This window comes from Aquarana catesbeiana, linkage group LG03 (assembly GCF_042186555.1).
Source record: "Aquarana catesbeiana isolate 2022-GZ linkage group LG03, ASM4218655v1, whole genome shotgun sequence".
NCBI lineage: Eukaryota > Metazoa > Chordata > Amphibia > Anura > Ranidae > Aquarana > Aquarana catesbeiana.
The window spans coordinates 577,542,461-577,568,197 of record NC_133326.1 but is presented as its reverse complement, the minus strand read 5'-3'; the positions used below and the strand labels follow the sequence as shown (position 1 = coordinate 577,568,197).

The 25,737-nt window shown below is 40.7% G+C and overlaps 1 protein-coding gene across 1 annotated transcript in view; it reads left to right on the top strand.

The window, feature by feature from the left end:
• The window catches only part of MPPED1 (metallophosphoesterase domain containing 1), a 141,888-nt gene that overhangs the window by 31,216 nt on the left and 84,935 nt on the right, over nt 1-25,737 (top strand). The window contains exon 2 of the mRNA XM_073621948.1: nt 5,648-5,923. Coding sequence (XP_073478049.1) covers nt 5,772-5,923 — 152 coding nt within the window. The 5' untranslated portion in view covers nt 5,648-5,771. The remainder of the gene's footprint in view (nt 1-5,647; nt 5,924-25,737) is intronic.

The window sequence follows — 25,737 nt, the reverse complement described above, 5'->3', positions numbered from 1 at the left end:
CCCTCCCCTCCGCATTGGTATCCATGCGCCGGTGTCCTGAAAGGGTCCAGATGCATAAATGGGGGGGGCAGCGATGGACGGGGGGGCAGTGCCCATGCGCCCTTAATTGATGGGCTACCTCTGACTGGAGGGTTGTATAAAGTCCTGTTGTCTATATTTTTGAGACACTAAATACATAATTAGAATACATATGTGAACTATTTTTCACCTGCCAAAAAATGGGAGATTTCAGTCAATTGACAGGACAGCCAGGTCCTCGACCTCTTCAGATTACACTCTAGTTAAACAATACAGTCTTGTCTAAAACCCACCCCAGATTGTGATCGAATGAGCAGCAGCAAACTGATAAAGTCATCATTCTGTTCCTCTTTCACGGAGAACAAAGCATTCAAGCTTGATTGGATATTGAGTCCCTTTCCCAGTCTGAGTGTTGTAGTACAGGGAATTATAAGAAACTAATACCAAGATAGATCCAGGTTCTTATATTATTTCTCTTTTAAAATACATTTACAATGACTTAAACTTAGTGTAGTAGTGTATTTTGCAGCTTACCAGTCCTTAGATGTGGCAGCTGCTTTCGTTTTCTGTTTTTAGGATTTTTCCTTTTGTTTTCACATGGTGATACTACCAATAGCACACTTCCTGTCCTAGGGTGACAACACTTACTACAGAACACCTCCCCCTCTTCTTCATAACATGGGTGAGGGTTCTATAGTCCATGGAGAGAACTGAAAACAATGCTATCAAAACACAGTCTAGCACAGGCAGACGTACATGAAGATGTCAGCTCCTTGAATTATTCAACATGCATTTTTTGCATTTATTGAACAAAACACTTTCAATTGAATATTGAACAGATCAAAAGTGAGCAAATAAGAGAAGGGAGTTATTAGGTTTTACATACACTTTAACAACTTCCGGACCGCCGCATGCCGATATACGTCCTTACTTTGAAGGGGGGTATCGTTGTTATGGCAGCATCTAGCTCCCATAACCCCCCCTTCCCGCCACTCTCCGATGCCCTCCGCCGCTTACCGGAGCCATCGGCAGCGGCGGAGGTGATCGGATCTTCACCCTTACTGGGCATGGAGAAGAGTGAGGGGAAGATGGCCCCCACCCGTCTCCATAACAATGCAGGGCAGAAGCGACATCATAACATCACTCTCGCCCATAGCTCTTAAAAGGCCATTTAAAAAAAAAAATTTTTAAATGACAAATTTTTTTTATTTTTTTTTATTGCATTTGTGTGCAAATATAAGATCTGAGGTCTTTTTGACCCCAGATCTCATATTTAAGAGGTACTGTCATGCTTTTTTTCTATTACAAGGGATGTTTACATTCCTTGTAATAGGACTAAAAGTGACACAATTTCAAAACGCGCCCCGTCCCGCCGAGCTCGCGTGCAGAAGCGAACGCATACAGGAGTAGCGCCCGCATATGAAATCGATGTTCAAACCACACATGTGAGGTATCCCCATGATCAGTAGAGAGAGAGAGCAATAATTCTAGCCCTAGACCTCCTCTAACTTAAAACATGCAACTTGTAGAATTTTTTAAACGTCGCCTATGGAGATTTTTAAGGGTAAAAGTTTGTCGCCATTCCACGAGTGGGTGCAATTTTGAAGCGTGACATGTTGGGTATCAGTTTACTTGGCGTAACATTATCTTTCACATTAATAAAAAAAATTGGGCTAACTTTACTGTTGTCTTATTTTTTAATTCAAAAAAGTGTATTTTTTCCCAAAAAAGTGCGCTTGTAAGACCGCTGAGCAAATACGGTGTGACAGAAAGTATTGCAACAACTGCAATTTTATTCTCTAGGGTGGTAGAAAAAAATATATAATGTTTGGGGGTTCTAAGTAATTTTCTAGCAAAAAACAGTTTTTAACTTGTAAACAACAAATCTCAAAAAGAGGCCCGGTCCTTAAGTGGTTAAACAATATTTAGTAGACGTTCTCCATCAACACTGTGAAGAACTACATCCATCAAACAACAACAGTTTTCCAGGAATCATTCTGATTAAGGGTGAATAATTGAGCTATCAGCTGGGCTACTATTTTGACAGCGAGACCAGGGCACTTTGGTGGGTGGGTGTGGGTTAGGTGGATAATACAGTGTTAAAAAGTGAGTGTCATTAAAACCCAGGTGAGAATCGCAGTGTGTTTCACTAAAGCTAGTAAGAATTCTCAGCGATAAATATGGAGCTGTGACATGGCACCATTAAAACCTCACTAACAGAAACATTTGCTGCAGTTAATGAGGTCCGCGGGGCTGACGGTTCTTCCAGCTACAATCAGGAAGAGACAGCTTTCCATGCATAATCAAGAAGGGAATCACACAGGTCAAAGGTCTCTCTGTTAAGACAATCAAATCTTCTCAATTCTACAACGTTTTCCTGCTTTATTTTATTAAATGTACAGTTTTACAACGATTGCCGGAAAAACGTCCTTATTACACTGGAAAAATCTGACACTTTTTACGATAGCAGTAAGCTCACTGTTTTATCCAACAGAGGAAGAGTTCTGTTAAATGTCATTACGCCTTACTGAAAGCAAAAGCAGGTATATAAGAAAAAATGCTGAGATTTATGGGAAAAAAAGTAGAAGCGTAAAAAGTCACCAGCACTCCAAAAGATTTGTTTTCATAATTTGTTGTGAGTGTAGGATGTCACATTGCTCAAAGTGCCACAAAGTGACACATATGCTCATACAACCAATTAACAGGCTAATACCTTGCCCAAAAATGACACAGAGGCTGATTAAGTTGGAAAAGGGGCAAGGCCACACCTTCATTGAACCTTTCCAAATTTAACAAATAACCAATGCCTGTCACAGGTATACTGTGAGCACACATAAACCATAAATTGGCATAGCCTAAGAGGCCTGTCCTTACCATCAATGCCAGAAAGGCATTAGGCTGACCCCAGGATTTAACTTTAGGGCATAGCCCATTACAACAAGTAAATTGCTGGCAAGGTCAAAATCGACCAAAAAAGCTGTGACAAAACTTAAGAGTGAGTGGGTGGGCGGGCAACTCTTCTGTCAGCTGAATCTCATCAGGTCAGAGGGACATGCCTCAGCGTAGTTCAGGCTCAGCCCCATCACCTCGTATCCTTGTAGCCAATCCTGACAGAGCCACTTAACTTGATTTGGATCAACGCCCACTGTAATGCAATGCTTCCATCAGTCAAGGCTCCCTTTCCCTATAGGGGTTCAAGGGGCCTTCATCAACAATTCTGGGCAGGGTCTCTTTTATCAGGGCAATGAAGTGACTTGTAGGAATAAAGGATGACCGCAAACAAAGCATTCCAAGTTTATTAGCAATCAGTCATTTAGTTATGAAATGGCAGATGTAAAAGCAGCATATTCACACATTAGAGACCAGTGACCTCAATGTCTATTAATAGAGACCAGTGACATTAGTGGTAATGCAGCCTGCCTATTCTATTCACTAGAGAAGTGTTTTTCAACCTTTTTTCAGCCAAGGCACCCTTTAAAATGATAGACAATCTCAAGGCACCCTTTAAAATTAAGGACAGTCTTGAGGTACCCCATTCTAAAATTTAAAAAAACTATTCTAATAGCTTTACATAATGCAGCAACATTCACACATAGAACTCCTAACGTTGTGAGGTTATTTATTCTTCCAAAGCAAATACACTTTTGCACACTGGTACTACTGACTAGTATTCCAATGTTTCTCTTCTCCCTCAATTTCTCTCCATCAGTCAGGTAATGTCACCCTAGTGCTGAGGGAGAGGGGAACAAGAGGCTCAAACAGGGATGCTCTGGAGGCAACACATATCCTTTTTAACTGATGACATCATTGTTTGTCAGTGTCTAGAAAGTCATAATGGTGCATAATGAAAACCCGTGGCTTTGTGTAACTAATAGGCAGGTTTGATCCACCTGCTGGCTTGTATACAACTTTTTGATCATTTTTTAGGCATCTTGCCAAAGACACCCCTGAAGAAACCTCAAGGCACCCTGGTTGAAAAAGACTGCAGTAGAGAATAGTGACATCACTAAGAATTCAGCTTATTGTTCCATAACCTAGAAGCCAATAATATCACTGAGAATGCAGCCTATCTATTGACCATAGATCAGTGATATCATGGTGCATGCACAATGTTTATTCACTAGATTAGTGGCAGCACTATTTCAACCTATCCATTCACCTGTGAGTAGTGATATCACTGAGAATTAAATATATGCAGTTGCTAGGAACCAATAACATCACTTAGCATCAACCTATCCATTAACTAGGAAGTAGGAACCAGTGACATCACTAAGGAAGTAGTCTATCCATTCACTAGAGACTGAGGAAGTAGCCTGTCCCTTCACTGGAGACCAGTGGCATCACTGAGACATCACATAGCCTATCAATTCTCTGGAGACTTGAGATATCACTGAAAATGCAGCCCATCCCTTCATTAGATACCAGAGACATCAATGTGAATAAAGACTATACATGTGCTAGATGCCAGGACTAATTAATGGAATGCAGCCTATTCATTGGCTAAAGACCTGTGACATAGCTGAGAATGCAGCCTATCAATTTACTAATAATCAGTGACATCACTGAGAATGCAGTCTATTTATCTACTAGAGACAAGTGACATCACTAAGAACACAGCCTATCAATTCACTGGATACTTGTGACATCAAGGACAATATAGCATGTCCATTCACTAGAGAACAGGGACATTACTGAGAATATAACCTATCCATTCAATAGATACTAGTGACATAACTGATATAATACAGTTTATGCATTCATTAGTAGCCAATGACATTGATATGTTGCCTGGAGCATAATTTTTTTTTAATTTCACATAATATAGCTTCCATTTTCTGTATTATCGTATAGTAGTATAATGATACTTTTATATAATAAAACTGCCTAGAGAAGTATTTAAATGAAAATAATAACAACAATTTAAAAGACTTTTAAGAATTAGCTGGAATTTTGATTGAAACATATATATATTGGCTCAATTAGAAATCTGGAAAATGTCTCTACCATCTAATGGTAATTATGTCTGTAAAAGGGAAAACAAGTACCTTCTGTAAAAAAAAAAAAAAAAAAAAAAAAAACACCACAAAGCCCTGTCACTTAAGTGCTGCTTTTTAGCAACATTTAAAGGATTGTAGCTTGTCATGTGTGGACATGTTAAATTAATTTTCTTTTTTATCTCGCCTGGAAAGAAAAAAGCACCCAATAACACAAAGGACTGGGGTGGGGGGATCTCGAGTATTTATAGTTATTAACATTTAATAAAACATTCAATGTAAGAAAGTGGAAAATGGATTTTATTTGTGAAACTGGATTTTTTTTTTTTAGTTTAATTTGCTTTTATAGGACAAGTTAACCCTTTTCCTTTCAGAAATGTTAACCATAGCGGAGACTGATGGCATTTTTTGGCAGCTGTTGGGTTAACATAATTTTCTTGGGATAATAACAGTGTTTCTTAAGTGCCAATCCTACTGATTTCTTGGAAAACCAGCGAACCTTAAATGTGGCAATCAGTCTTCCTCTTCCTCAATGCCCCCCCAGATTTCTCACCACCCCCTCCTCTTTTATTTTACATGGATTAAGTGTGATACAGTTACATCTCTCAATATGCTTTTGTGTTTTTATTTTTTAGATTAAAAAAAAAAAAGGAGTGTTTTACCGAGGGGGGAGTAAAGATGACATGTTCGTCTCTCATCGGGGTGGGAAGATAGCAAAGACGTTCATATGAAAATAAAAATCTGGACTACACTGCGACGATGGCGTACACCCACTCGCACATCATGGCATCAAGACGACATCCGCCTAGTAGAGTTATAATCGAACTGGATGAGTACAGCTCAAACCCGACACAGGCATTCACATTCTACAATATTAATCAAGGACGATTCCAACCACCACATGTGCAAATGTAAGTAAAAAAGAACTGCTTGGGTTCAGTTCACCTCTAATCTATTTGCATTTTCTTTAGTTTATTTCAGGCAAGGAATGGTAAAAAATACCAAAAATTTTATTGAATGCACACAAACCCATATACTCAACATACAAATATATATATATATATATATATATATATATATATATACACACACACAGACACATTTTTTGAAAGTAAAAGTTTGAATTGTACAACTTTTTTGGAGCAGCATTAAAAAAAAAAGTTTGGACCTTTGGCTTAATATTATTGTAATGTGAGAAAATGCCCTGTACACACAGCTTTTCTGAACATTCATTAAAAAAATTTAACTTACACATGAATTAAGTTTGTCAAGGATATCACTCCAAACTTTCTTCATAAATAAAATGTAGAGAGGATAATCATATATATATTTAATCAAGAATGGGTTCAGATATTAAAAATTCATTGGACAAATTTTTTTTGCTGCATTTCAAAAAGAAAAGACATTTTGGCTTTAATATATATTGCTTGAAAATAAAAAGATGTTTATTTAGTTAGTCAATTACCTTTTATGAATATCTTATTAATATGTATGAAGAGTGTAAAGATAATAGTAGTTAGCCAGTAACTATGCAAATGCCTGGCTTTTGTATTTTTTTAAAATAAAAGAATCATTTTTGTTTTGTTTTACATGGTTCTCGTTTGTGGGACATACTTTGCATAGGTGTTTTTGTGGATTGCTGCATGTGTTGTGATTAATTTGCAAATGAAATGTAATTAAGTTCAAAAGACTTAATTGTAGTTAATATCACCGTGATCTTGGAAATACAACATAACTATAACCTCTGCTTCTGGCATAAATGGTGGAGAAACAGTTTTTTTTTTTATTGAAGCATATGGAATAATAATTTAAAGAGAAACTTGTGAATTACTGTTTTTTTTTTTTTTTTTTAAGAGAGATTATGAAAGAAAATCATACTTTATGTTTACCACATCTCCCTATTTTATATTCAGCTGTACAGCTCTAATTTTACGGAACCTGTGAGGTAGCAAAATGTAAATATGTAAAAATATTGTCTGACGAGCTAACAAATTATTTTTATAGTGGTTTTGAACAATGTTTATTAGGTGCCATAAAAATGTCTGAATGCACCAGTGATAAATAAGAAGCAGAAGTTATGTTTGTCTTGTAAGATAAAAAAGCTAGAAGATGGTGTATATAAAACTAAATGAAAACAGTGCATTATATTAAAATGATATATGTACATTGGATACATTTTGGTTTTTTTCCTCTAAAGCGGGATTATAAATATATTAGCAAGCCATACATGTATGGTCACAGTTAGCTTTTTTTAAAGGTTTCCCTGTATTAGGAAAGGTGAAAGGGGGGAAAAATTACTACGTCTACTTAATTCGTTTTATTACAATATATACTGGAAAAAGGTATCTTCTTGCCTTGGTCTATTAAGTATTTCTGCTGTTTTTTAAAGAATAACCCCAACACTATTGTATGAATTGGAACTCTAATGCCCCGTACACACGGTCGGACTTTGTTCGGACATTCCGACAACAAAATCCTAGGATTTTTTCCGACGGATGTTGGCTCAAACTTGTCTTGCTTACACACGGTCACACAAAGTTGTCAGAAAATCCGATCGTTCTAAAGGCGGTGACGTAAAACACGTACGTCGGGACTATAAACGGGGCAGTGGCCAACAGCTTTCATCTCTTTATTTATTCTGAGCATACGTGACACTTTGTCCGTCGGATTTGTGAACACACGATCGGAATTTCCGACAACGGATTTTGTTGTCGGAAAATTTTATATCCTGCTCTCAAACTTTGTGTGTCGGAAAATCCGATGGAAAATGTGTGATGGAGCCTACACACAGAATTTCCGACAACAAGGTCCTATCACACATTTTCCGTCGGAAGAATCCGACCGTGTGCACGGGGCATTACTCTGCAACACACAAAAGATTACAATTTTATCAACCTTTAAATAACTGCCAGCTCACTCCTGTACATAAAAAAAGTATTCAAATCTATTGAACAATAATATTGTACAGATATCATGAGCCAAGCAGTGATTTCAGGGTCACTCTAAATTGATATTTAAATTTATTTTATGAATCAGAAAGAAAATGCACAAATGTTTTTGAAATATGAACCAGAAAGACTGCAGTATTCCCATTGGAAGATTGAAAATAGTGTGCTTTTTTACAACCTTTTCTGAAATGCAAAAATGTTGTCCAGTCCCATTGCAAAGTGGGATGCCTTCTAGGTTGCAGCATTAGAAGTGCCAGTCAGCCGGTCTAGTTTAATAAAAAAAAGTCAGCTGAATTTACCTTAATTCATGTATTATGTAGCTTTCCAATTGCTAGATGAGCAGGGCTTTCACACTGCCTCTTAGTGGGAGCTTATCCTCCAGACAGATATGCAGATAGGGGACTGCAGATGAACAGCTCATAATTGTAATTTACTTTCTAAAAGACCACACACATTTACATGTAGTACAAAAGGGCAGTCCCAAGTGTGCATAAAAATATGTCACCCCAAAAAACAGGAGGTTTTAGTGCTTTGATTTAGGCACTGGAGCAACCTGGTGAAGGATAAGGTATAAACTGATGCAGGCTAAGGATGAGCTCCGGCGTGTTCGCACAGCCCACATGCAGAGCCCGCCAGGAAGTCGGCACTGTACTGTTCTAATCACAGGCAGGGAGACATTGTCCCGATGCGCGGCTGCAGAGATCGGGAAATGTCTCACTGCCTGTGATTAGCGCAGCGCCGACTTCCTGGCGGGCTCTGCACGTGGGCTGTGCGAACACGCCGGAGCTCATCCTTAATGCAGGCTAAGGCAAGCATTAGCCGGATAGTGCAGGTGATACAAGGTTTATATAGTGTACATTCAATTAACTCATAATGCAGGGAAGGGTGACAGTGGGGGTTATTTAATAAAGCTGCATGGTGCAAAATCTGGTGTAGCTCTGCATAGAAACCAGTCAGCTTCCAGGTTTTTTTGTCAAAGCTTAATTGAGCAAGCTGAAGTTAGCAGCTGATTTGACTACCATGCACAGCTGCACCAGATTCTGAGTGCACCAGTTTTAGTAAATCTCCCCCAGTGTTTCTGGAAAGGGTATTTTATGACCCCTTTGTGCTCACCTTACCAGCATTCCCTCCTGATTCCTCTGCTTTTGGCACTGAGATCCACTGTTGGTGACCCATCACTTCCCTGGCCATGTAACAGTGCTTGGGGAAAGGGACTGGCTGCTAGGCATGGACGCTGTCCCAGACCCCCAGGTTTACAGGTTTAAAAAGCTGAAATCCAATATACCTACCTTAGAAGAATAAAATTCCAAATTTAGGATTACCTGCCGTGCACAATAATGGCCAGGAAAATAGATCAAGCAGGTCTAGGCAATTCTAATGATCTTCAGAAAAGAACAGCCAGGTGCACAAGGCCTGGTTAAAAATTGAGGCTGTGTTCACACCTATGCGAATTGGATGCGGGCCTCTCCGCAACCAATTTGCATGACAGGAGATTGTGACCAGCTCTCTATGGAACCGGTTCACATATCTCCGTTGCTCCGGAACAGCTTGAGCAGGAGTGCTGTGCGTCTTTGGCTTCCTTTCAGGGTCAAATTCAGGCAAAAACTCAGCCCCGATTCATCTCTGAAATGGAGAACAGGGATGCACCGGACCCCTGCTGCGAGCCGCATCTGTCGGAGGAGTGAACCCAGCCTAAAGGCTCTTTACAGGTAGTATTTCTTTGAATGGCAAATTTAATTATTTGCATCAATTAATTCATTAAGCCATATTTAAGGCATATCCACAGGCACACAGGGGAGATTACATGTGTCCAGAATCCCCCCTCCAACCTGAAATACTCTATATAATGAACTAGTGAACTGGCAATTTCCAGTAAAGCTGAAGATGTTTGTTCTGTAAAGTATATTTATGGTCCAGATCATAATATTCATATCATGTAAGAATATTTTAACTAGGAGATTTGTAGTCTTCCTATCCAAATCCCTTCCCAATCCGCCAAATAATTAACACGTTTTAAAATTCTGAAATACCTGTGTAAAACTAGATAAAAGGCAAGGTCATATACACCATATGGCCAAAATTATGTGGACTCGACTGTTACACCTATATGAGCTTGTTGCCACCACCCCATGGGGCTATAACAGCTTTAACTCTTCTGGGAAGGCTTCCCACAAGGTTTTGGAGTGTGCCTTTGGGAATTTGTGCCCATTTGTGAGGTCAGGTACTGATGGTGGATAAGAGGACCTGGCTCAAAATTGTCATTCTAATTCATCCCAAAGGTGATCAGTAGGGTTGAGTTTGGGGGTTCTATTCAGGTCACTCGAGTTCCTCCACAGGAAGGTGGTCCTACTAGGTCTCTATGGCGTTGGCTTTGTGCACAGGGGCATGGTCATGCTGGAACAGAGAAGGGTCTTCATCAAACTGTTAGCATAAGCGCGGAAGAGCACAATTGTCTAAAAGGTCTAAAATGTCTTTACTGGAAACACAGTAATTAAGAGGGGTGTCCACATGCTATTGGCCATATAGCATAGGCCAGTGTTGGTTAACAGTGTATGTAGGTTGTCGTTTCACATATTGTACAATATTTTCTTAGATGTCCTTTAAATAAACAATTGTCTTAGAGCTCTGAATATTATGTCTCATAAAAATGACTATAATTATAAGACAACGAAATGACCAAGATTCCAACCTATTACAAAGCAGGCCTGCAGATATATTTATCACCCCAGCTCTCACCTTATACAGAGTTATATCAAGCTCTTTATAAGTTTATATAGAAAAGGTTAATTTTCTCCAAGAAACAGTAATTAACCTTGTCATTGCAGCAAGCCCTCTGATACTTGGGATTCACACTAATTAAAACCCATTGCTCTTAATGGTAACAGTAACAAGAGTATATTATCACCAATTAAATTCTAAATAGGAACTCATCTTCATCAACCTCCTCTTGTTAAGTATAGGATTCAGCTATTATCTGCAAATTAACACTTTCATTCTGCAAGAGGATAATTATTTTACTTAAAGGGGATGTCCCTTTTCTGTGTGTTTTATTAAATGTAAGCTCCTTAGAGTCAAGTGTTATTTCCGAGGAAAAATAGCATATTCATATGTAAAAATGTTACCATTATGTAGATAAGAGATTATTTTGCACAAGGAACCTGATTGCTTAACATACTTATTTGCATTTTTTAAAGTGCATCTGTAATTTTCTAGTGATCATAATTCTGTGAAGGGGGATGGGATCATAGTGTACATGAAGGGTTTTTGCTGCAATACTAGACTAATTATAGGTTAGTAATGCCAAATTGCCAATGATCCTACAGATATAGAATTCTGTAGAAGGAGATTTAGAACCTTTTTTATTGTCAATAAAAGCTCATGTCTCCTTGCTCCCCAGACACGCTTGGTGGCTCCATGACTGAACTGTCTGGCTCCTATATTGTATGGTCTGCTTTGCTTTATTTTGGAAATAGGGCCTAGACTAGTCCTGTGTGTCTGCATCCTAGCTACTGGTTACACACAAAATTAGGTTGTGGGAAAGTTAGGTTCGACAGGTGTAAGCTGCTATTCTCAGAATCTCAGAATAACAATAAAAAAGACAGCAAATGCCTCACATTCTTAGGACCACCATTGTAACATGCATAAGGGGGGCAGTGATTATTGGTAATGGAGTGAGGGGTTAATGCCACCCGTCCAAAATGCACTATAGATAAAAAACGGAAAAATCAGTGCCTCTCTTCCTAAAGCCTCCTTGGAAATATATTAATGGCGGTTCACTTTAACAAAGTTATGCACTGACATGACTAGTATTCCATATTTCAGTCATTCAAGAATGGAGTATACCCAGGTCTCTGCTTTAATACGCCCACTTTTAAATAAGCCTTTTCCTTTACTAGCAAGCTGTTCCCATTTTGTTAGGTTGCTTTAAAGTGGTGCTAAACCCGACGGGCATCCTGTATAAAATAAAGACACCATAGTAGTATGCCCACATGTCCAAATTAAATATATGTCTGTTTAACTTTAAAATCTTGTTCCCTGCACCTGTATGAGCTGTGTTAAAATCAGAGGTTAGAGGGCGGGTCTCAATGCCGGAGCTCAGAAGTTGGAGTCCTGACCTCACAGGACTCCCCTCCCATCTCTACACCCCCCCTCCCCCCCTCCCCCCCTCGCGCAAGCTTAGCCTTGTGACCAGTCATAGAAAAGTCCACGCGCCCTCACAAGTACCATCAATCAAAACTCGGGGAAGGCACCGCAAGACTTAAGTATGCCCAATCATGCTGAGGCGTGGAGCAGCCAATCCTGGGAGAGCTTGAGGAGAAAGGAGGAGTGATCTGCTGTTGGAATGCTGGACACACTTCCAATTTTTCTCAAATGTCAGCTTTTGACCCAGCAAGAAAGCGGAGAGGATTTCTCAGTGCTGGATTAACTGTTTGTGGCAAGACTGGGCACAGATGACTTGACATCCTTTACTGTACCAGGTAGAAGGCTTGATTAAGTTTTTTTCAGGTTTACAACCACTTTAAGTCCTTTAAAAAGTAGAGCGTAGCCCTATGGCATGGGTGAAGCAGATAGGTGAACAGTGTGCCATAGTGATAGTGTTGTGCTGTAACATTCGAGGACTTGGTCGTAGAGTCTACTAGCTGTGCAGGGTGGTCTGTCTGACTTCAAGTAGGTCCTTTATGCTTCTAAATGGTCTGTCTGACACCAAGTATTTCCTTTATGCTACTATATCCACATGGACAAGGAATGTTTTTTGCAGGCTTACTGTGACCAAGTTATGTTACTAGGTGGTTCATAGTGCTTTTTCTCCTTTTCTGTTTCAATCACCTTTATTAATATTTTGAGAAGAACAAGAATAAAAGGATTACTCTGCAGAGCAGTGAACAATCCTCACGTGCACTATATAGACAACAAGAAATGGTACATAAGTGGGGGGAAACAAAATAACAGAAAATCTTGGCAATTGGGTTAGGTCTTCTCTAAGGTCACGGGTGAGCACTTGGCTACCAACAGAAGTGAACAGCGATAACATGTTTTGCACCATAGCATGGGTATAGAACAACAAGAACAATATAAACACTGGGAGGTGATCATCCATACAATCACCCCTTGAATCTTAATATGGAACAATAAAACCCCAAGATTTTGAGGTCGAGATCATCCTAAAGCATAATCACTGGAAATAAGCCTACAAGATAGGAAAGCCTCTATCCAGTGGTTATACCTTGCGAAGTATTACTCATTAGCAAGCATTATAATGGTCCCATATAAGGGACTCCTGACCCCTCAAATGTAAACATAGATAACTTAAATAAGAAAGGAAAAAGAAAGCTATTAGAATGTGTTTCCTTACCTCTTTCTTTTATTGTTCATCTAAAATTGTTCCTTTAAGAAAGGCTCTGTATATGGCTCTGGCCATAACTTTGGAAAATATGTAAGATAGTGCATCTGCATGTGTTTTCCCTTAACCTTCAGTATGAATCAGCTAATTACTTACTTCTAACTAATTATTCCAGGTACATCAAAACTAAAAGGTATGCAAAGTCTTACAGTTTGTCTTACCTAAAGCAGCCACAGCCTGAGTAGAAAAGCCTGTCCCTGCCAGCATGCTTACAAATCGTAGTAAAAAAACGCAATGGGCGGGGTCCTAATGACCAGTATCGTTGGTCAATTCAGGTAAAAGGTTACCGGCTCACCTAATAGGGTGGTGTTCCTTGTCAGAACAGGAGACGTAGTCAAAATAAAAGGGGAGTGGGAATAGGACCCAAGGTGTCCTTACCTTCAGTGAAGGAAAAGGAACAAACTGCGGTTTAACCTGATATAACTTTATTAGAACAATTAGTAGAAAAACATTTTAATCATTGAAAGGAAAGCATAAACAATAGGAGATTGCATAAGGTAAAAACTGACAACGTTGTCACTTAAAACCGCATGCCCATGAGCTCAGCCATATCCCAGTCATCCACACGTGTCAATCATCTCAAGTCATTAAGTGTGACTTAATATATAATGCTTACATATGTTTAGGCGAGGTGAGTTCCGGGAAACCTTGGTAGCACAAGTCGGTACCCGTGTTGTGCTTAACCATGGACCTCCAGACTCCCTATATGCCTATAGAGCTGTTGCATTAAGTCTTTACAATGTTAAAGAAAGCATTGGTTATCTCAGACAAATAAATGCAATTCTGGCTAGAAAGTATTCCTGATAGTTAGTGAACAGTACAGGTTTGATTTCTGGATGTAGCACTGTCAATCAGAGATATTATATTAAAAAAAAAAAAAAAATGCAGCACGCTGTGATGCAAGCATGCGACTTGAGTCAAGGAGAAACAATAGATCCACAACAAGCCTGTTAGTCATTCAGCACCATGTTTCCATGATACATTAAAGATAGCACTGCATATAGATTGGATAGGAAAATATAGTCAGCTGAGTCAAAATACAGAGCCTCCAAAAAAAATAAAAAAAAAATAAAAATGTTTTTAATGTTCAGGCTGTGATTGCTTGCTGGCTATACCAGTTGAAAAGAGACTCACTGTTTAGATGATATTAGATTGGTCCTCAATAGCAGCGAAAAGATGGTGAATCCAGAGTCCTTTGCAGGGGTCCATGGGTGTGCAGGATGCAAATCTCTGTATTTCTAGTCCTGATGACTCGCACAGGATGTTATCCACTCAAAACCAACATAGGGCCGCCTGGCCATTTACTTCCAGTTTTCGGTTATTTGTGGATTTCCAGTTTGCGGAGATAGGACGAGGGCTAAGGAGTGATGAAAAGCCCAAGTTGGCTATCGGCAGAGGGCATGTGTAGGCACACACACCGACATGTTTCACCCACTTGTGACGTGGGTTTCTTCATGCTCCCTGCCCCCTACTTTTTGTGAGGAGGTAGTAGGCTATCTGCATGTTCTGGAACACTAATAGTGTATCCATCACCTTACTTTTTATTTCATTTTACAAGTAAAACTGCATTAGATTAAAGTACCATGTCTTAGTGGAGAGTTGAGCTTTCGATGGTGCTTATTCAGCAGGTGATCACATTAGCTGCATGAACCGAGGTCTAACGGAGGTATGTCAGTGCAGAAAAGCAGTACTTAACCCTTTCGATCTGCCGCTTGCTGGCCCTTTAAGGGCTTTAGAAATCCGGGAAGCAGAGCAGGGCTTATGATCAAGTGACCGCCGTGATTAGCTGTCACAGTGGTCACAAGATCGGAAAGCGCCCCAGATCAAAAGCAGCGAACAGGAGCTTTCATTTAGCCACCGTTAACTGTACCAGGAGGGCGCAGGACCTGCGCTCTCGGCGCAGCTCTATTGGCACTATTGCAAATATGTGGCCCCTCAGCACCAAGGCCCAGCCACCGAGAGACTGCATATTTGCGTGCGCTTGGTGTGAAGCAGTTAAAACAGAACACTTTACTGATTCGAGAGCTCTGGCTCAGTGGGTGTTACGTTAGACCTCTGCAGAGAGACCACTGTTTCCACCCATAGAGCAATGGTCTTTTTCTGCAGCATTTTTACAGGGGGTGGTCTTTTCTACTCAGGCAGTGGCTGATTTCTAAAAAAAAAAAAAAAAAAAAAAAAAAAAAACAACGAACTGTCAGGCTATGACTGTTTTTTTTAAAGAGAACTATGATTTTTTTTCTTTTTCCCCTGAATCATACTTACCTAGGTGGATGCAGCATCATTCCCCCAGCGCCTCTACACAGAAAACCGAGCGACCGAACACCGCCAATCACTCGGTTCCCACAGCTCCATGAGCAGGGAGCTACTGACTGTCAGTCAGAGCTCTCTGCTCCCTCCTCGCTCATTGGAGCGCTGGGCTGTGGAGGGGGCGGGGGAGGCTGGCTCAGGCTCTCAGCGGCTCACTGAGAGGCAAGGCCGAGTGTTGGTCCAGGGATCTGGCGGGTCCCAACTCTGTGGTCGTGATGATGTGGAGCCTGGACCGACTTCTGTGACATCAGCAGAGAGCGGACTTCAGCCCGCTCTCTACTGAAAACGGGCCACAGGAGTGCAAGATGAACTGCACTCTTGTGATCCATAGGAGAGGTAAAGCCAAACAAGCTTTGCCTATACTTCTCCTTTAATAAAACAAACTGTATTTTTTTGCACACATTTTTTTGTTTAATGCACCTGGAATGTATTTAGCTATTTTAAACTGAAAATTAAATGAGGCTTTACTTGCAGCTTTCTTGCTATGTTAGGCAATAAAGTGTTCTTTTAGGTAACAATTAATGACAACTGCACTTCCACTGATAGAGGGTTCTTCCTGGGTTCCACTTTGTGTAGCTAGTGAATAGGGCTGATTAATAGATAGTTAAGCTCAAAATCCCAGTGTTGAAGCACCAATGTCACTGATGATTAGGAAAAACTAAATTGTATTAAAAAACTAAAGAAGAGACAATCTTTGCTTCGGCAGTTGATGAATGTGGCTAAGGCCTGCATCCCCAGTGAATGGAAAAGAACCTCACCCCCATCTGTGGGACAATGGTTTGCCAGGGTGAATAACTTACAAAAAAAAAATGGAGGATTGCACAGTGGTCTTTGGGGACATAAGGGAATAAAAAGTTGTTTTACTCTTCCAGGTACAACCACCTATAAGAACCTATATTTTCCTTGAACAGACAAAAAGAATTGAGGCAGGAAGCCTAATGGGATCATGATAAATACTTCAACCCCACACATGTACAGAAAACGCTGTACCATTTATTTCATTCTCCCTTTACCAGCCCCCTCCCCCTTTTTTTTCCTTTTTTTTTTTTTTCTTCTTTTTCCCACACTCCCATTGATGAGCTGACACAAAAAAACGTTTTACCTTTGATCCCATCTTTCCTTGCCTTTTCTCAGAACCCCATCCCTACAACTCAGATGTTGTATGATCCTTTATTTTTGGATAAAAAAAACAGGTGACATTGCTACATTTGGATCCCGACCTCTCATTTCTAATTGACAACAATGTTTATACACATGTATTGGTTGGCCTGCTGTAACAATTGTTTGTATTTTCAGTCAGATGATAATATATGCTGTAATATTAGCAATGGCAATACCGTGATCTCTATAGTGAGAGATATTTGTACACCATTTCTTTTTATGTGTATGTGATGCAACCTTTTAATAAATAAAGAATGTTTAAAAAAAAAAAAAAAGAAGAAGAGAACATTGGGTGCAGCCAGGAAAGAATAAGTAGGAAAAATGATCGCACTCACAAACATTTAATGAACCACAAGCCCATCGTGGTTGCAATAGGTAATAGCATAAAGGGGTTCAGCATTAGGAATTTTCTCGGGCTTGCTCTAGATCATAAAATGTTAAAAGCCGCAATAGTGCATTAAAAGAATCTATTTTAATAGATTAGAAAACAATGCTTCACTCACATGTACCAGAAGCAGTGCATGCCTGTAATCAGCCTCTGATAATAAGGCCACAAACATCTTTGGCCAGCAGACAGGCTGTACATCAGGTAAGTCTCTTTCCCCTATTTTGGGGAAGCCAGACTGATATTATCATGAATAAAGCGTTACATTTATCTTTTTAAATGCAGCTAAGTACCTGAATTTGGCTGCAGTTTCATTGTTTGGTGAGTATTTGTGCTTATACATACTACACTAAGGTCCCTCTTTGTTGCTCCGGTATGTGAGCTTTATCCATACAGCTACCTGAGGAGCTGGAGAGAGAAGTGGACTGTTTTAAAAGGGAACCTCACGTTATTTGATGAGCACTTCTTTCTGACATAAATACTACACCATGGTTCCCTTCTCTATGGTTCCCTTTTGCTGTGGTATATATGCGGCCAATATTGCCCCTGGTGGAAGAGTGAGGTACATTAACCACTTGCCAATCAGCCACTGTCATTATACTGTGGCAGGTTGGCACGGCTGCGCAAATAGCCGTAGGTGTACGATAACCGCTTAAGAGCCGGAGCCAATGCGTGTGCCCAGTGGCCACGATGTCTGCCGGCCAGATGCGATCACTCCACAGAGTGTCAGAATGGGGATCTGTCAATGCAAACAACCATTCTGACAGGGGAGGAGAGAGAGATCTGCTCTTCCTAGTGATCAGGAACAGCAATGTCTCTCTACTCCTAGTTAGTCCACTTCCCCCACCTCCCTAGGGAACACTTAACCCCTTCCCTGCCAGTGTCATTTATACAGTAATCAGTGGCTATTTTTAGCACTGATTGCTGTATAAATGTCACTGGTCCCAAAAAAAGTGTCAAAAGTGTCCAATCTGTCAGCTGCAATGTTACAGTCAAGCTAAAAATCGCAGATCACCGCCATTACTAGTAAAAAAAAATAAAAATAATAAAAATGCCATAAATATATCCCCTATTTTGTAGACGCTATAACTTTTGCGCAAACCAATCAATATATGCTTATTGTGATTTTTTTTTTACCAAAAATATCAAGAAGAATACAGTACATATTGGCCTAAACATTTTGTTTTTTTTAATTTTTTGGGGGGGATATTTATTATATCAAAAAGTAAAATATATATATTTTTTTTCAAAATTGTCTGTCTTTTTTTGTTTATAGTGCAAAAAATAAAAACCGCAGAGGTGATCAAATACCACCAAAAGAAATTTCTATTTGTGGGAAAAAAAGGACATAAATGTTGTTTGTGTACAGCGTCAAATGACCGCGCAATTGTCAGTTAAAGTGATGCAGTGCTGTATCGCAAAAAATTGCCTGGTCATTAAGGGGGTAAATCCTTCCAACGCTGAAGTGGTTAAAGTGATTGTAAACGATCACCTCTTAAAATAACCCATTCAGTTTAAAGTAGAAATGAAAGGCAAAACATCTCTTTTTCTGAAGTCAGCACCTGTTACCAACAAGACTCTATAGGGTGTTCCTTAAAAACCTGGCATAGCTGTGCGTCCAATTAAACTGAATATAAATTCATTCTGTGGAATGGGGCAAAATCAAACGTACTCAGGTTATATTCTCTGCATATCGAAAGTTATTAAACGAAAAAGAAAAACAATGTGAATGGGGAAAATACTGCCTGTGACCCAAACTAAATTTATAGGTGCTGCTCAAGGCTCCACCAGGCCCTCTTATGTAGCAACTGCTTGGAGTGCGGACAAGGACAGAGCTTGTCCTAACTATAGATACCCTAATGGAAAAGGAAAAAGTCCTTAAAGTTGCACATCTCAGCAAAACCCTGTAAGAAGGTGTATGACAGCCTCAGCCTGGGCTCCAACCAAACCACATCCCCAACACGGTTCACTCTGCCCCTGGAGCTTAGTCATGACTAAGCTCCATAGGTAGAGTGAAACTGGGTTTTGCAGAGATGTGTGACTTCCAGGACTTTTCCCTTTTTCATTGGGGAAAATATTGCATTATGGAGCACAGGAACATACTCATTGCCCTTTGATACTCAGTGCCATGTAGCAGTAACTATAATTTTAAATAATAATAATTTAATTATAAATTATATTTAATGTATAATTCAATTATTATTTAAAGGTATGCCATTGTAATATTATGTATATAATGTGCAAATATAAATAATAATAATTGTTTGCATTTCACATGTTTTTTTTTTCAATGAATAACTTTCAATCTGCAGAGAATACACCCTGAACATGTTTGATTCACACAGAATGAATTTATATGCAGTTTCGATGGACAAATAGCTATGGGAAGTTTTTCATTAAGTACACCCCTAAAATTCTGGTTATGTAACAAATCTGACTATACCTGAAATCTAATAAGAACACGCAGAGAAAGATATTCAAAAAACAATCCCTTAAAAATAAATCAGCAGGAATTTTGCGCAGATCCACAATAAAACTGACACCAATTTAAACTTTAGCAAGTAACATCTCAACTCCATGCTCCCTGCCTGCACAGAGTGCTGAATGCTGCACTTTAAAAATATGTTAAACTTCACCATTGTCAGACTACAAAGGAAAGCGTTCGCCTGACAAGGCGCACATTCCCCTGTGACGCTTCCCTGCTGCTCTGCGATTCTATTGCCTGCGGTCCCAAAGGAGCTAATTATTACCAATGTATATCTATTGTATAAAATAGTGGAGGCAGTGACAGACATGAGAGAAGGTGGCAGCAATGGGAAATTCTGCTTTGCCATGCCTTTTATTTTTCTAATAATTTGTTTCGGATTTTGAGAAGTGTATATTCCTGTAGATGAGATGTCTCTGTCTATTGCAGTATAATGAATGGACAGGCAACCTGTGGCTTTCCAGAGTTACAAGTACTCACATGCTGTAAGATCGGAGACTTTTCATTAACAATATAAGGATACAATTAATGTGAAGATTAGGTTTCCTGGCTGCACTTGGTCTTGATCTAACTCACATGTTAGCAGGGCCCCTATTTGCTGCCAGCAATGGTAATGCTGGCTGAGAGCCCCCCACCATCCTCCTGCAAGAGGATCAAGCTAGACCATTACACACCTGTAACATGGGGGAATTCGTCCATCTTGGTCAATCACATTCTCCTGGTCCGAGCAGGGTCGGTGCTACCACTGGGCAAACTAGGCAGCCGCCTAGGGCACACTGCCTCCTAGGATGCAGCCAAGGCCAGTTGTTGCTACCCAGTCAGCGTATCTGCTGCCACAGCTGCGCCGCTCAGCAACAGCACAGGTTGTACAGCAATCAGAGCTGACCCTTAATGTCTGACAGCAGCCACCGCCTGCTGTTCCCAGCACTAGGGATTAGTTGCTGGGACCGCCCATGCCCTAGCAATTATGTGCTTACCCCTCCCCCAGGCCCTGGCATTCGGAGGAGGAGATGGAGGAAGTTCCTCCTCCAAACCTATCCAGTCCCAGTGCCCAGCCTTCCAGCTTCCACCTGTCCTGAGCTGTCCTAAACTCTGATGTAAGGGGGTCAGACCCAGGGGCCCAGGTCTTAAGCTGTGTAAGGAACCCTAAAATTTCTGTTGGCTACCCTGTTCCCCACACACTGTACTGACATTCCACATATCACTGCAGGATTGGATGATGTTAGCTGGAGACAAAGCCATCTTCTACAAGCATCAGCCATGCTGTGAAGAAAGATATCCAGCCAATAAGGTGCCGTGCTGTGCTGCACGCAACATCACTTCCTCTTAGTTCCCCAGTCAGTCTCCACATAGAGCAAATGTTGGCAAAGAGGTGAAAAGCATCCCAGGCAGGCTTCATTTGCAGATTTTATTTTTTGGGGGGATGAAAGTAGCTGGTCTTGACTAGGGCGCAAAATAGTCTAGCACCGCCCTGGGTCCGAAGGCCCACCTCCAGAAAAAAAGGATTGTCCATACGTTCAGCCTTTAAACGTTTTACTTTAGCAATAACAGGGTGCATAGCTTGCATCCAAAACACAGATTTACCCTCACCCTTTTCATACCTACATCACCAACACTGCACAGTTCAAATTTATCATGACACAGAGATGCCAACCAATACTTCCAGTACCCTCAATGTAGTTGGGTTCTTTCTCAGGGCTATACCGGGCCTACCCCCAGGGGTTCCCCACAGTGGGCTGCAAAACTTAAATGGTATTATTCTAAACTTACCCTCCACCCATCAACCTCTGTCCGAAGCTCTTCCAGCCCTGGGTTATAAAGGACTAAGCTAGCCCCACCCAAAATATCCACCCAAGGGAGGGTTTTTCTGAAAAGAGGTACTATCCCCAGCTTGCACTCGTATGGCCAAATCTTATGATGAAAGGCCATAAAGAGAGCTGGCCATATACCTATAGATTTCTTCAGGTGGATGTATCCTTCTGGCTGAGCTACTGTATTCTGGCAGCCGGTGAAATCAGCTGTTATAATACCCAAAAAGTGCCTGAATTATATTGGATGCAGTTACTGTTCAGCTGACAATTTTTTGACAAGCTCCTTCAACAAAAGTTGATTGAACTGACAGGCTGGTTGTACAAAAGTCAATCTGTAGATCAACTTCTGTGTAGCCAGCCTGCCAATACAGATCAAAATTTGTCTGGTCCCTGCTGAACTGGACAAATTTCAATCCATCTACAGTATGGTCCCCTTTAGGGTGCAAATAAGGTTCAGGAGGACATTACTTTCAAAATGAACCTAAGATCAAGAACACGGGGGAAAGACATCAAAGTGATAGAAGATAGCTTCAAAATAAACCTTAGAAAGTATTGCTTCACAGAAAGTCTTGGTAAGCTTTGGTATTAGTGGGGTAAGATAGGAGGGATATAGGTACTGGTGTAAGAGAGTGGGTCTAGTCTAAAGTCCATAAATGCCTTTTGGATATTGATTTGTATTTTTTTTCCTGAAGACTTCTGCTACACCCATCATTTGGCAAGGTGTGAATAACCTTGCCTTCGTCCTACTCCACCCCATACTCTGCTAAAAATGTATTCAGATTTTTTAAATAGATTTTTGCCTCCAAAGTATATCAAAAGATGTCTTGATTCTAATATGAGACTCACATTGGTGCTGGATTTGGAGTAGGGAGCTACTGATAGCCAGCTTTACTACTGCCCTCTCTATAATATTAAATATAGTGAAAAATCCAGCCAGGTAAAGGTGAGACCCAATTATAATGGCTATGCCCGGTGCATGTAGATTTACTTGTGCTGTAACAGATAAGAAGTTGATCGAGCATACGGATCCCAACTATTCAGAATGGCCTGTCCAAAATCAAGTAGCTCCAGTGCCCTTTGTCATAGACCTAGGTCTGTGAGTTCAAGAACAAATGCCAACTGTGACCAAATTGGGGTTGGCTCTGTTGCTAAGCAGTGTATGGTGTTTTTTTGTGCATCCTCTTCTACTCTGAAAGTAAAACTGTTTTAGATACTCTGCTTGATCCTTCTGGTCATACATTTCTAGTGACTCTATAAGATGTCCCATTTGCATGTATTCTTCTTTATATGGTTTTTCTGCATGGATAGGCTGAAGAAAAAGGAAAATTGTATACTCACCTTTCCGTAATTTTCCTTTTCTGGTGCATCTTCATGGCAGCATACATATGGGTTGTGACTCCGCCCCCACAACCTGATAGGACTGATTAACTATAAATCAAAGACAGACCCGGCTCACAGCATTCTCTGTAACTTTAACCATTTGGGTGGGCATCTGTATGCTACCATGAAGATGCACCAGGAAAGGAAAATGACAGAAAGGTGAGTATACAATTTTCCGTTTTCCTGGTACATCATGGCAGCATACATATGGGGACTAACTCGCCATACGGGAAGGAGCAAGAAAAATGTTGTAATCATCAGTAGCGCAAGTATGCACCATGAATTTTCCAAATTTTACTGTCACGAGCCGGGTTCACTTATTAAAGTGTAATGAAGGTGTCCTGGGAGGACCATATTGCTGACTTGCAAATAACCTCAGGAGACACTCAGCTCTGAGCTGTCCACAGAGCTGGCACTGTGACTTTGCAGTGACAAGTCACACTAGTAGAAACTGAGCCCAACACAGTGATCCCAGAGCAAGCATAGAAAAGGGGATAGGAAGAGCCCAGGTGAATGCCATAAAGAGCACAATGATCCTATAGAAACACTGAGAAGGAGATAGGAAAAACACAGGTGAATGCCATAAAAAGGGAAAACACACCTGCAAACAATGACCACATAAGCATCCAGCATGCATGAGTAGTAGGGTTGCCACCTCATCCCTTTAATCCTGAACACATAATCATTACACAGGTTCTGAGCCTAATTTAATGCAGATAAGGCACCAAGTGAGTTTAATTACCACCTTAATTAGCCACAGAACCTGTGTAAATCATATGTGTTCGGGTTTAAAGAGATGAGGTGGCAACCCTAATGAGTAGAGAGCTCCACCATTTGTTCCCCAACAATGCCATAAACCATTTAGAACTCACATTTGCCATTAGCAATGATATCAGTGCCTGAGCATGTTCAGATCACCATCCTGGAAAAGCTCTAGCCAGGAAACACAGAGGCCGCATCACTTCCTGCCTCTCATGCTCAGAGTGTACTTGCACTGCTGCAGCCATCTTGGAAATGGCAAACGCCCATAACACAGAGAAAAGAAGTAAAAAGCATATGGCAAGCAAAAGGAAACGCTCTCACTTACGTCAAAGCTTGTTTAAAGCTTTCTTTGAGAAGCCTGCACCACCAGGATGGGGCTCCAACCATCTAGCTCATTTAGAGACTGTACAGGAAGGACTTCCCCCCAGGAGAGGCTGAAATATGCCCCCCAGAATGGGGCTCCAACCATATAGCTTGTTTAGAATCTGTACAGGAATTACTTCCACCCAGGAGAGGCTGAACCTGGCTGGGGCGACAAGCGGTAAGGGATACCTCGCAACGCCAGTCTTGATCAGGTGAGGGAAAAAAAGGAGAATGCTGTGAGCTGGGTCTGTCTTTGATTTATAGTTAACCAGTCCTATCAGGTTGTGGGGGTGGAGTCACAACCCATATGTATGCTGCCACGATGCACCAGGAAATGTACTTTGTTTTAACCTAAGCTTTGTGCTTGGACTGTGTCCTAAACCATATGATTCTGATCCTGGATTGTTATCCTGATCTGAAGTCTTAAGCTGGCCATACACCTTTATCTGCAGATTTTCTATGGTTAGATGGAAAAAGTGCAACAGATTTCTCCATGTATGCTAAACTGTGTGGATGGAGGAATCTCCCACTGAGCCAAGCTTCAGTATCTTGTTAGTCGGCCCCGCTGGCTCTCAACCTAAACAATGCCTGCATCCAATCAGAATGTTCAGGTATTGTGAGAGCTAGCGGGCCGACTAGAAAGATATGGAAGCTTGGGCCAGTGGGAGATTCTTCCATCCACACAGTTCAGCGTAGATGGAGGAATCTGTTCCACTCTTTCCATCTGACCATAGAAAATCTGCAGATAATCTATAGGTGTATGGCCAGTCTTAGTAAAGTAAGCCAACAGATCTCTTTGGTGCATGCATACCAATTTTATCCCTGTCTAATCCTTCAATACCAAAGAACCTATTAGTAGGGAGAAAATGGTTTTGAACTGAGTGCTTGAGAGAGATTTATGTGAGCTGGTACTACATCTTAAGCACCACTGGACTATATCTTTGACACCTCTTGTCTTAATTGCAAAATTGGGCTTACCCTATCACAGCAGATAGAAAACTTCCCTAGCAGATCTTCTCAGACTTTAAGGATGACCTTAACACATTGGGTAATGTCACACCATTGCTCCACCAATAGTTCCATAAGTAAGAAGCTGTAATTTGCTGTAACTTTAAACACTTTTGTACCTCGATAATACATTTGTGAACCTGGATTGTTCTCCTGATTTTGAAAAGTAAAGCCCATGTGCTCCTTAAGTATGTGTATTATTTTTATCTAAGGCTGAGATTTTAATTATTTAAGTAAGGCTGGCCATACCCTTTTAAATTTCTCTCATTTAGACCTGTAGGGTGAATGAGAGAAATCTATTGATTCCCACATCCATGCTAAACAGCATGGATGGACACATCTTCTCTGCTGGCTATTGTACTATGATGGGTGCCACCCTTGGCTGTCATAACACCCAAACAGTGACTGCATCTAACTGGATGCGACCACTGTTCAGCCAACAATCTCACATCTAGCTCCTTTGATTTTAAGGTCAAACAATGTTGGGCAGGAAGGGGATGACATGGCCACCCACAACTTGGACATTCCATACCATAGTTGCAAACATTGCAAAAAAAAAATTCAGGACACTTTTTTTGCATGTAGGCGGAGCCTTGCTATAATTAGGGTGTGTGGCATTCATTTGTAGGTGGGGCATACCATAACAGAAACATGCGGCGCGCTTTGCGCACGGCAGTGGAAATGAGCGTGGTTTGCATGGAATAGTGGGCGTGT